This window comes from Aquila chrysaetos, chromosome 3 (assembly GCF_900496995.4).
Source record: "Aquila chrysaetos chrysaetos chromosome 3, bAquChr1.4, whole genome shotgun sequence".
NCBI classification, from domain to species: domain Eukaryota; kingdom Metazoa; phylum Chordata; class Aves; order Accipitriformes; family Accipitridae; genus Aquila; species Aquila chrysaetos.
In genome coordinates, this window is record NC_044006.1 from 65922091 (window position 1) to 65935350 (window position 13260).

At 34.0% G+C, this 13260-nt stretch overlaps 1 protein-coding gene across 6 annotated transcripts in view; it reads right to left on the reverse strand.

Annotated features, from left to right (window-relative positions):
• The window catches only part of LOC115338740 (phosphofructokinase, platelet), a 47534-nt gene that overhangs the window by 23995 nt on the left and 10279 nt on the right, over positions 1 to 13260 (reverse strand). For all 6 annotated transcript variants that reach the window (XM_030007498.2, XM_030007501.1, XM_041122151.1 and 3 more), the window contains 6 exons: positions 7461 to 7538; positions 4896 to 5085; positions 2204 to 2369; positions 1422 to 1466; positions 1213 to 1321; positions 680 to 775 (listed from right to left, as the gene is read on the reverse strand). In XM_030007498.2, coding sequence (XP_029863358.1) covers positions 680 to 775; positions 1213 to 1321; positions 1422 to 1466; positions 2204 to 2369; positions 4896 to 5085; positions 7461 to 7538 — 684 coding nt within the window. The remainder of the gene's footprint in view (positions 1 to 679; positions 776 to 1212; positions 1322 to 1421; positions 1467 to 2203; positions 2370 to 4895; positions 5086 to 7460; positions 7539 to 13260) is intronic.

A 13260-nucleotide genomic window follows, 5' to 3' on the forward strand; every position in this document is an offset into this window, starting at 1 on the left:
AACACTGCTTGGTGCTAAATTTTACTTTGTAAAACTGCAATTCTGAATTAAGAGTCAAAGATTACTCTCAAACTGACAGCTATGGAAAACAAAACTTCATAGTCACAGGACAGATAAGCCCCAGGTAAAGTCAAAGTGTCTTAGCTCCGTCCTGCCAATGACTATTTTTCAGCTTCTTTTCTAACGGGACCCTTTCCAAGAAAAGCAGAATAATTTCAGCTCAAAAGTTTTTCTTAATCTTAGACACCAATGAAATTTTTGGCAAAGCAACCATTTTGAAAAAAGTGACAAGACTTTGTCCCAAGTAGACAGTATTATTTCACTATGAAACAGACCATTATCAAAATTTTACAAGAAATATAAGGTAGAATAGGATTATAATCATTGATTTGAGCTGATTTCAGACTCTCTATCAATTAAGGCACCTATGAAGTAGGTGCTTTGGACTGTTATCTTCTATTTCAAGGAGTAAAGGTTCTAATTAACAGTCACTGAAATAATTCCCCCTTAAGTGGACTATGGATTTACATAATAAAGCACAAATATAAAATGCAACCAACAAACTGTGTGATAAACTACTTTACAGGAACAGATTCATTTTACAGGAATGTTATTGTTAGTAACAAGCCCCATCTTAAGAAAAAAACAGAAAGTGTGTCATAGGCATGTTGACACTTACGTCCTTAACTTTCTCTGATGTTATAGGTTTGTTGTGGCAGTCAATAGCTCCTTCAGCTACAATAATAATATTCAACCTTTTCTTTCGTGCACGATTCTATAATAAAAATAAAAGCACATCCATATAATAAAGAAAAAAAATTTACAGCACAATTTTATAATCAATTGCTATACATTAAGCTGCTAGGATTTGAGGAAATATTTTTTATACTTGATCACTTCAGAGTTCTCACACATTTTATCTTCCTACAGGTCTTCTCATGGATGAAGTGAAATGTCTTATAACAAATTAACGAGGAGAGGTACACACACTGCTTGTATAGGAACAGTTTTATGTAATCACTAGAGTAGGTCGTAATAATTCTTCAAAACAATCACAGGATGCAGGAAAAGAGCTGTTTTAAGATCAAATAGCACTATCTGTGACACCAGAAGCAAAGACTTGCTGAAAGCCCTGATCATGTTTTTAAATCACTGTTTTCAGACAAACATCTGCAAAGACTTCAGGGAATCCCAAACATAGTAATAGATTACCTCTGAAAGCTTAACACACATTGAATCTTCCCATCCTTCTTCTGGTGGGTATTCAGGAATAAAAACCCAATCCGCACCACAGGCTAAGGCACTAACAAGAGCTAGATACCTAATAAACATAACAAATGATTAGATATTTATGGTTCAGATTTCCTGATCTTTCATAATTACATCTGTATGAGACACAAACTGCAGAAGACAATACATACCCACAGTGTCTCCCCATAACCTCCAGAACAAATGTCCTCTGATGGCTGTAAAAAATAAGAAAACAAGTTAACTGTAATACTGAAACTCAAAAATCCAGTCCAAATTCTTGAAATCAGAACCTGATATCAGAAATAGCCTGTGTTTACCATGCTTACAAAACACAGAATTCATTAGCAAAATGGAAGGCTGTATTAAACAATGTATTTAGAATTACGTATCTTCTAACGCATAATTCATTTTCACTACTACTTTAATCTAAAACATGTAAGGGCAGTTAGGAGAGAGGAGGTGAACATTTACTAGAAATGTAAGTGATGCAGAGCCATAGTTAAGAACTGTAATGAAATAGCTGTATTAAAAAAAATAATCATTTAATTGCTTAGATTTTACCTAGGGAAAGCTTATATACAAGCAGATGCTACTTTGTACTATTCAAGGTATGTCTGGATCTTCTCTGGAAGAGTATGTCTGGGAAAGACTAAAAACAAAAAAAAAACCCTGCCCCTAAGGCTGATGCAGCCTCTACAATCAGATGTTTGAAGTCCTGCCATGACAGGAATGATGGAAAAGCAATTACTAAGAAAAAAAGAAACCGAGACACTTGAAAGATGCAGCCAAAAAGAGCTTTTATTCCCACTCTAGAAATTACAAATACCAGTTACCTAACTTCTATTTAAAATTAACTTATATCCTCCACTATTGTATGGCAATAGAAAACTTAAGATTTGAAGCATAAACAACTGTATATTTGTTATAGTTTTCTATAATATGCACAATTTACCTTTGAGCAGTAGTCATGATGGCATCCACAACTTCAATGATTCTGTGCAAGGCTGAGTCAGTGCCTATGGTCATATCAGTGCCACAGAAGTCATTGTCTATGGATCCAACCATTCCCACAATGTTAAGGTAAGCATATTTCTTAACAGCCTCTTCATCAATCTTTCCTGTAAAGAAGTATCCAGAGAAAGACCTGTAAGATTTTTTTTTCTTTTTAAACATTTTAGACATATTGCTTGGGTGCTCTACTTCTGTAAATTAAACATATCCAAACATTAAATTATGTTTAGATATTTTAGGTAACAAGGTTAGTCAAAACTACAAACAAAAGCCAATCAAACAACCAAACGAAAGAATCCTGCATAGAACTCCTTACAGTAAGGAGGGAAACAAGAGCTTTTCAGTCCATTTCAAAGTGTCAACAGATCATCACATTTTGTAACCAACCTTAAAATTGATGGTTTGGATTTAAACAATAGCATTCAAATTGTAGTCTCAGTGTATGACGTGCAATGAAGAAGTAAAAGGATGCAACTGGATGCGATTATGGGCATATGTAAACAATCAAAAACCAGCATTAAACTTTTGAAGACTTCTCTTCTGCAACACTGAAAGGCTCTGATTTCATGATTAATAAGCAAATACAATAGAAAAGCTCCTATTCTAAGTCTTAGTCTGTGTCTCCCAAGACATCAGTGAAAATGCTGAATCATCCAAGAGTTCTAAAGGATCTCAAGGATGAAATACCATAGCTGCTTAAGTGCTTAAAACTACCTTGGTATCTGTGGATGGGATGGTAGTAAATACAATGCCAAATTTTTAATATGGGATTCAAGAACTATATATCAGTGTGTTTAATGTCTATACTAGAGAAATTAGTAGACAACACAATGAAAAATATAACTAATGTCCATAAAGATAAATACACCACTCTGAAGAAGAATCAAAATGTTTTCTATGAATGTATACCATGCATTACAAACCTTTCCTAGAGTTCCAAAGGTGACTTAATAATCACATGAATAAGGGATATCTGGTTGACTTATTCTACTTAGATTTCCAAAAAGCCATTGACAAGGTCTGTCGCCAAGGGATTTTGAGGAAACTAAGTAGCCACAGCATAAGAGAGAAGGCTTTTGCATAGAATAAATAATGTGAAACAGAGAGTAAAAAATAAGAAACAGAGGGCAGTAGTAAATGCAAGTTCTTGTATCTGAGGAAGGCAACCAATGGAGTTCTAGAGGGATCTGCATTGTTCAACATACTCAGCAATAACCTAGAAAAGGGAATCAGCAGTAAGGTGCTGAAGTTTACTGATCAAACTGAATTATTTGGGTTCTAAAGGTATGGAGTGTCTGAGAAGAAATGAAGAAGACTAGCAAGACACAGTGAGCAGTAAAGTATCAGATGGAATTCATTGTAGATAAATGTAAATTAATACACATGAAAAGTGTACCCTAACATCACAAATAAAATAATGGTATTTTCAGCATAATAATAATATAATGCTGTTTTCATTAATAAATCAGCTTCAATGCTCAATAGCGATCAAAAAAATCAAAATATTAGAAAATATTAGGAAAAGAATAGAGAACAAAACAAAGATCATTATACTACTGTGTAGATCCATGGTTTGCCCTCATCTTGAATACTGGGTGCAGTTGTGGTCCTCCCCACCTCAAAAAGGACATGGTAGAACTGGAAAAGGTTCAGAGAAGGGCAACAAAGATGATCAAAGGTATAGAACTTACATATAAGGAACAACTAAGCAAACTAGGACTCTTCCATCTAGAAAAAGAGATGATGAAGGGAAAATAAGACAGCTGTAAAATCTCAAGTGGCATACAGAGAGGAAGCAGGATTGATCATTCACTGTTTGTTCTAACACAAAAATTATAGGACATCAAATGATACTAGAAGCCAGCAGGATCAAAATAAACAGAAGATTCTTCGCAATCTTCATCGTTCAGTGAAGCTGTAGAACTCCTTGCTATACAATGTTTTCAGCAAAAATCTGTATGCTTTCAAGGAGACTGTATACATTCATGGAAGAGAAATTCATTAAGGACTGCTTAACAGCATCTGGTTCAGGAAGCCTGAAGACAGAAATGGATGGAACCTATCAGAGTATTTCTGTATTATGAATAAAATATAGCATCAACACAGCATTATTTAGGCTTCTTCTGTTCTTTTACTCTTCCCTATACATTCTCTTGAATGCTATCAAAGACAACTACTGGGCTGGATGCACTTTTAGCAACAGCCACTTAATGTTCTGATCCTAAACAGTGACATAGAGCCAGGAAAGCATCATGATTTAATAACAACCAAGTGTGTAGCTCATTGTAGGAAAGGAATTGCCATCTTAGTATGGATATGAGGGCAAAGGGCTTTTCAAGTAGAATGGTCAAAGTTCAGACCCTGAAAATGATTCATAATAGGGGAAAAAAGCCACACAGACTGTCGCCCAGTAACTTATTTGGCCTTTTTGAACCTTTATGGTATATAAGAGAGGATGTACAGAAATCAAAAACTGTTACCTTATGAAGAACCATAAAATTTCCTAGAATTTATGCACTTGATTTTTGAACTTAAGAAATATCCTCTGGATATAGTTTGTGTATGTATAGTTAGGGTACATAGCTTCCCTGGAGATTGGACTAGCAGTCTAAAGGGTCTAAACACAAACTTACCGTTCTGTGCCAGTTCTTCTAGAAGTCCACTCCATTCTTCACGGAACAGATTGGCACCAGTTAAGCTACCATCTCCGCCAATCACACAAAGATTAGTGATTCCTCTCTGAACCAAGTTGTAGGCTGCCTGGAGGCGGCCCTCCCGAGTACGAAAGGATTTGCAGCGTGCACTACCAATAACTGTACCTCCCTAGAAAAAGGAAGTATAACAGTTTTAATTTATAATCCAGTAATTTACTGTATTTTTTTAAAGACTAATTATTGATGAATGGTTATTTTGTAGTATAACCTCCATCTTTAATTTTACAGCGAGTAAAAAGGAATGAAAACCAAAGAATTATCAAACCTGTGGGAAATTATGTTCTCAAGAGTAGATACACACACCAGTGAAAAAACACTCAAAAATGACTCATAAAGAGCTACTCTTGAAGGAAAATGTTAAATGATTTGGGTTTAATTTCAGTAGCATTCGAACAAATTATCTAATTGTTACTTACATGTGATGACAATAGTAAAAGTGTAAATAGTAAAAACTACTAAGTAGTTAAGTATGTAGATAAATTTGCTTCAAAGCATGATGTTTTTTCCCCTAATATCATGAAATATATAAACAATAACAGAAAAGATGTATCCCTAAAGCTCAAAATTAGCATTTACTATCATTCTACAGAATTATGGAAAGAACTGCATCCACATTTAGTGCCTTATAAGTCAGTTTAATGCCAAATTTTCTGGTGTAGTAATTATCAACTGTATTTATTGATATGATTTAAGGAACTTCCTCCAGAAATGGAAGTCATTATTTTCAAAAAAAGACTGAAGCATCCTGTCACTGAAAGTTGCTGGGCATCTTGCTGAAAACAAGTTATTTACACATCTTCTGTGTTTATGTTGTTCAGTGGCTGAAGAAAAGTCTAATTTTTGCCTTATTTATAGTCACAGTAAAAAGTGAAATTAAGACTGCAAAATTTTTTTTTCCCTGCAAACAAATCTGGAGATGATTACCTCACTTTTGCACAAACATTTCCTTCACTTTAATTTATAATAAATCAGCCATGCCAATCTAAATTTGAGCTTCAAATCTGTAGAGGCCGTACTGATACGATTTGCCCTATCAATAGGTGTTTCAGCTCTCAAGCCAGTCCTAGGCACTATTTTACCATTTATGTTGCAATACACAACAGCTGCTAGTGGAAGGAAAAAAAAACAAACAGTGGAATAGATGCAGTTCAGCTTTCTCCACAGGCAAAAAAGCAGAAGTGTACGCGTGGAGATGTTCTAAAAGTAACAATCAAGACTAAAAAAACATATCTAAACTAGATATTTTCATACTTCAAAAAACATAAGTGAAAGTGGAAAAGAGACTATGTATTTGAAACAATGTACTACAACTTGTTCTGATTAAACAGAACTATACGTTGGGCTGAAAAATCTTTTTATCAAAACAACTAAACACATTCTTTAAGATGCATTCTCAGCATCACTGTTGGTCTGTTGACTTCCTAGCAAACAAGCTTAGAAAGGTGTTTTTCTTACACTATGTATGCTACATACATGTATAGGATGCCTACATCCTGCTCCTGCCTATGCTCTTGTGTGGCTTGGCCATGACATCTCAATTTTCTCTTAATTATAAGATGCGTCTGGATGATGCTCTTAGTCATATGGTTTATTTTTAGGTAGCCCTGCGAGGAGCAGGGAGTTGGACTTGATCCTTATGGGTACCTTCCAACTTGAGATATTCTATGATTCTACAATTACAGATTCTACAACATAGGGGATTAAAAAAACCACAACAAAACCCCTAAGCATATGTGGACAAAATATCTAAACAGTATTCCAGGGTATTTGTTTGTTTAAAAAAAAAAAAAAAAAAAAAATCATCTATTTGTCTCTCTGCTGACTGCTTTATGTTTATTATATTAGCTTTACAGAAAGCTCCAAAGAAACCCACGCTTCACCTGGACGTAGTTTTCAGAAAGCTTGGCAAGCAGTAAGGCCTCTTCGCCAAACATAGCATCTACTCTGGAAGAGGTAACAATATTACCATGCTGAGGAAAAGTGTCAGGAGATCCAAATGGCCACCTTGCAGAACGTTGTAATATGAATGTACAAAGTCACTGGTATTATTTGAGCTCCGGAGAACTGTACCGTAATTACACCCATTACTATAATTCTAAATCCACTTATACGGAAAGCCAACAGGGTTTCGTAAGAAAACACTTGCCTTACAAAACACAGTTGTTTCATATTTTGGCCCTATAATGTCTTTTTATTAAACATAGCCTTGTCAATATGGCTTTAGGAGGCTAATGACACATAATGTTGAAAATCTAGGACAAAGGTTTTCAAGATTATTTCTGAGAACCAAATAAAAGACCACACAAAGATCTTTAGAAAGTGTCAAATGTCCATACTGTAGAAATGAGGCTCTGCTAAAAGTGGTGTGTGCTGGTCACTCACTCATCACAGAATTTGAATCCATAATACAGTGGTTGCCTGGATCTAGAATTTTCATTCCCTGTTTAAAGAGAGAGGGTTTGGATCCGACCCCCTAACACTTACCACTTGCAGGATACTTGAAACACTTTCCCATGAAACTTCTACAATATTATCACCTCCATCAACCATTCCCTGGTAACCCTGAAAGAGAAAAAGTATTTCAGAAGTCTGATTTGATAAACTCTGTAATATTTCCACTGCAGTAATACTCACCTTGTATATTTTAATGCAACTTTAAATAATTAAAAACAGTGAATAAAAAAATACTCAATTTAAATGAAACAAGATTCAAGCAGGTATCACATTGGGGGGGGGGGGGGGGGGGGAGCAAAACAAACCCTCTCCCTAAAAGATCAGTTCCAAAGACAACTTCAAGATAAAGTAATACTTTACACAGATTACACAACTTATGAATTAGAATGGCAATTTTCAGGTTTTTTTTTAAAACTACAAATAACAACTTTGAAAAGCATTATAAAATGTGTTTCCTAAAAACACAACCTCAGCCTGAAGTCATGATCTTAGGAAAAAAAATCAATCTACCTTTGTAACACTTTGTACACTTTTTCTCCTAAGGTAGGTATAAGCAAAACAAAACAAAGAGCAACAACCAAAAATTTTTCATAAACAAAGAAGAGATCAGGTCACATAATCTTTATTCTTTTTGGAGGCAGTTACACAGTAAATAGATGAAAGAAATTTAGTAGAAAAATACAATTTTTAGTGATGCATTTAAGAAAACCTTAATACCTTAACTCAAATGGTATTCAGAAGCCAATGCATGCTGTAATATGGAAGGAACTACACTCTGACAGAAGGAAACTATCCAGGGAGCAGCTGAAGGGTTTTGTTATGCCTGGCTTTATTAACTCTCTACATAAATACTAGCAGAAAGATATTGACAATTACAGATTATTTTCCATTAGGTGATATTGTGAAAACTAAGTTAAAAAAAAAAAAAAAAAAAAAACACAGCAAAGTTCTAACCTGAAAAAAACTAATTTATACAGACACCAGAATAAAACTGGGGTTACCATTCAAATTTTTGACATTTATTTAAATCCAAAGGGGGAAAAAAAAAACCAAACACACTACACTAAAGAAAACAAACAAAAAACCACTAAGCAAAAATAAAAATGACAATGTTTATGTCACCATTTTTAAATAATGTGTACATATGGATAATCATGCTGAGGAACAATTAGTTAATCTTTCTTCTGTATGCAGTTCTTGCAAGACTGTACATACTTAGTTTTAGGGTTCTCAATAAGAAATCAGGTGGAACTAGAAACAGAAGGAAGTTTAGAAGACAGCAAAACTGACATTATAGACTGGAGACGCTTACTTTGGCACAATCCAGAGTATATGTAGATTTTATCCAGTAAGCAATAACTTGGAAATGTACTAAGCCTACACTGGCTTAAAAAGCCATATATATTACATGAATATTACATCATACTTGGAATCCCTCACTAGCATGATAGGATAAGAATATAAAGATAACCTGGACTCAGCAAAAGTATGAGTTACTCAAATTAAGCTTTCTAGGATTCTAGTACAGATTCCAAGGCGAAAGCATAGAAGTTTCTGCTCAGTAAGACTTGACTAATAATTTACATAAGGTCATCAAGAAATAGTAAAGAAACATCTAGATGGAAAATTACCTATGTCTCTAATTTGTCAGTCAACAGATCTTTTCCATATTTTGTACACTCTCCAGATAACTTTGAAATGTATCTAATGTATACACATACTGTCTTCTATATTAATGCATACGCACACTGTCTTGAAGCTAAGACATTATTTGCACAATTCCTTCAAAATTAGAGCAAGTTGGAAAAGAAATAATGCTTAATCTACATAACAACTTAAAAAAAACCCCAAACCTCTCAGATAAAGTGCAAAGATCCTCAGACAGAAACATTCCAGTGGATCCAACTTAGCTTGATGAAGGCTAATTACTAAGTTCATTTACCACAGGCTTGCCGTTTTGTTTTGTTGTTTGTTTTTTTTTTTAAAGCAAAGAACATGATGTTCCTTATATCACTTGGTAATGGATTGAAAGCTTTTCTTATTGGTGTTCCTATTGGCAACTACAATAACACAAAGATTCATAGGCAACAAATCCTGAAAGAATAGCCTGACATTGCATCCTTATGCATTTTGTAACACTGACTATAATAAGCTGCACTATAAGCTGACAAAAACATTCACCCTCCATTTTCACTTGAGAGGAAAAATAAAGAAAGTGCAGCCAAGAAAGTATTATATACAGTAAATATATACATATCATGAGACTCATGGATGAAAATTCCTTATTTGTATTTTATTAACAAATCTAAAACACAGGGAAAAGCAAATGGATATACTACTATTTGAAATTGTCCGTAAGATTTGAAAGACCTTATAGTTAGGCTAAGGATGAGCTATGACCGACTCCTGCATCATGCATCTTTAAAGTAGAAAGAACTCATGCGTTCTGGTCAGGAGTCCACATCAGCTCTACTTTCTCTGTGTAGAGAAGCAAGAACAGGGGCTGTATTAACAATTCCTCCCACTACAAGGTAAGATAGGGAGTTTTTTGAACAGGTCTGATCCATTTTAACTGTTATATTCACTTTTCCTAACTCAGTTCTGCTTGCCAAGTAGTGTATGTAAGCTAGCTCTGAACAATGTAGCTAAAATTTCCTCACTGTTATTCCATACCATTAAGAGATACAAAAGGCATAGAATTAAGACAGGTTTCTAGAAAAGCTATAGGGAAAAAAAGATGACTAATTATATTGAAGTACTAATAATGATCAAGATTTCCATTTATCATTTTCATTATTTAAACACTGATGCTAATTTGGGGAGTGGGCAATCCATTTTAAAGGTGGAATTTAACTTGAAATATTTCATCAAATAATTCGACACTGTTACAATTGCCTGGTTACTGATACAGACCTTAACAAAAAGAGGGTGGGAACCTGTCAATTTACATTAAAAAAAAAAAAAAAAAAAAAACAACTTATTTAGATTCTAAAAATAGTAGCTTGAGTTCTAAGATACTAAAACTATAGGGCAAGAATGGAAAAAAGTAAATGGTCAAAAAAAATACAGCAAGCACTACACTTGAAAAAATCAACCCCATTTTATGCCTATTCCTTCCTCTACCCAAAATCTGAATATTGAAAGATGAACAAGAGGAAATTCCCTGTGGGTCATATGTTCACAGGGTACACACATATGCACTGTAACTCCTGGAGAGAGTGGCAGAGACAGCAAACCTTGCTTCCAGTCTTAACCATAAAAACAAAAGCTTTTTAAAAAAAACAAGCCATCTTCTGATATGTTACATATGAGACATTTGGGGCTTTAACAGTTATTTAAGTTTACTTACTGAGCTTTTTTAGCTATTGCTCGACAACGTAAAATACTAGCATCACTGAGTGCACAAACCACCACATAAAAGACATGAAGTTTTCCTCACAGAAATCCGTGACTGCCGTACCATTGCATTTCCAATGCTGGCCTCTTGAGAAAAAGACTCTTAATCAAGATGAAGAATCTAAAAGTTCCATAGCTTAGTAGTAAGAACACGCATCCACTGGGAACTATGTGCTTCAATCCTGGAAAAAGGGCAGGTTATTTGTATAAATATTTAAGACCTCAGTTTCTAAAATGAATTGCCATAAATGAGAGGCATCACTTTCTCTTCTCATTCTCAATTAAAAAGAAGGAAAAAAAAAAAACAAAACAACCCCAAAAAACCACCACAAAACCAACTTAAATCACTTCTGATTAGTGAAAAAATTTAAACTTGCCTCTTAGAGCAGCCTGGTACTTTTACATGTACTTCCATCTCCTAGATTTTCACAGCATAAGTAAAGTCAGTCCATGGGTATTCAAATTTTAATTCAGATTGGGGTAGACTTGAGGAATAATGTGATACTAGTCAGTGATGGTGACTACAGACTGTTTATATACTAAAATTAAATACTAAAAGATGTTAACATGAATAAAATATGAAACTAGGGCAACTGTATAGAATAAGCATTGTTTCCACAAATTAATAGCAAAATTTTCAAATGTGCTAATTTCAATGAAATGATACAACTTTTTTTATTTTATATCTATAAAATTATAGTTTTTATAAACTATATAAATTATATATACATATAAATATAATATAGTTTTTATATGAACTATTTTATAGTTTTAAATTTTCACAAGACTTGGTTTGTTGTTTTTTTTTTTTCCTTTTGGGAACCAAAGTATGTCCAAATAGCCCATGAATTCCAATATCTGTTTCTTTCTTCAGGCTTTGGCAAACCCAACTTAAAAAATGCTAGAAATTTACTTATATCTAGTTCATTGCCAATTATTATTTTTTTATCTTGGTAATCTCTCTCATCACAAAATGAAGCAAAATGGAGTTAGGAAACAAAAGGAAAATAGGGTTACTGTTTTACTTAGAATATGGAACTAATTTTGGCCACAGCTGTAGGAGACAGGTGGTTTTATAGTGCAAAGAAAGTTCTTATGACAGAGAAAGTTACAGGAGAAAAAGAGTGTACAACTATAGCTAAGTAGGCTTGAAAAGGCTGAGACCTTTAACTCCATTTTTGGCTCCAAATAAGAAAACATTTTTCACCATTCGGATGTTGCCACTTCAGTTTTTTTCTTCACTTTTTCAGAGCAGCTTCAACACAAGTATCACTTCACCTCATCATATGTGCGTCTAGTTAAAATGACTACTCAAAAATGTAAGCTAAAATTATACTATTCTCATTGCTTAACACACTGAAGTCTGCATCTGATAAACTGTAATTTAGAAGGACCTTATTAAAAGTATTAAGTAACTTCAAGAATATACAAAAATACATCTCCTCTATATATATTATGCAAAGGCTTACAATAGGCATCATCAGTAACAAGTCTTACCCTAAGATTTTTACCTTCCACTACACTTGTCACCTGTACCTGTTTCCTATTTCAAGGTGCTGAAATTAAATGGTTGTTTCATTTCAAAGCTTGCAACAGTGTTTCTCTGAAGCACTTATATGCATTGTGAAAGAAAACTGACTTCATATTTTAATTGACAGAGGCAGAGAGGAAAAAAACCTTAGCATTCAGTACTTCCTCAAACAGAACTGAATGGACTAATCTAGAAGCAAAGATCTCTTTCAGAGCTATTACCCATACCTTCAGTGAAATATACGTTTTTCTCCCAGACTACACTGTTACAGTGAAGATAGAATGACAATATATAATGGAAACTCAAAACTCCAACACTGACTTGATTTTTACAATCGATTTTCATACAGAAATATCTGTGACTTCACATTGGCAAACTCTAGCAATTAACAGATGAACACAATAATTTAAATAGTGTAATTTTGCCAAGTTCAGAAAAACAGAAATATCCAAATTTCTCTGGAAATTTATCATTGAATACACTGTGTGATACAAAACAGTTTTTAAAAGGTGACAAAAGTAAACATACTGTAAAATGAACTACAAAGATGGTAACTCTTAAGTTAAACATAAATTTAAAAAAAAAAAAAAAAAAAAAATCCAAGTTCTAGCCTTTCAAGACAGCCAAAACCCCCTAATTTCCACAAAAGTATCTGACCCATTTCAGCAAGCCTGCAAAACAGCCAGAACACTGAAGGAATTCTAGAGATTGGCCATGTAATTAGCACACACTAAGTATTCAGAGCTACTTGCTGTAGCACTGTAGTACAAAAGAATTTTGGAGCACAGTGCTCTGCTTATTTGCATTTCAATATACTTCACATCTCTTTAGTAAATGAGCTATAGGAATAAGCAGACAGAAAGAAAATGGATAAATAGCTACCCTTTAAAGCTAAATTGTATA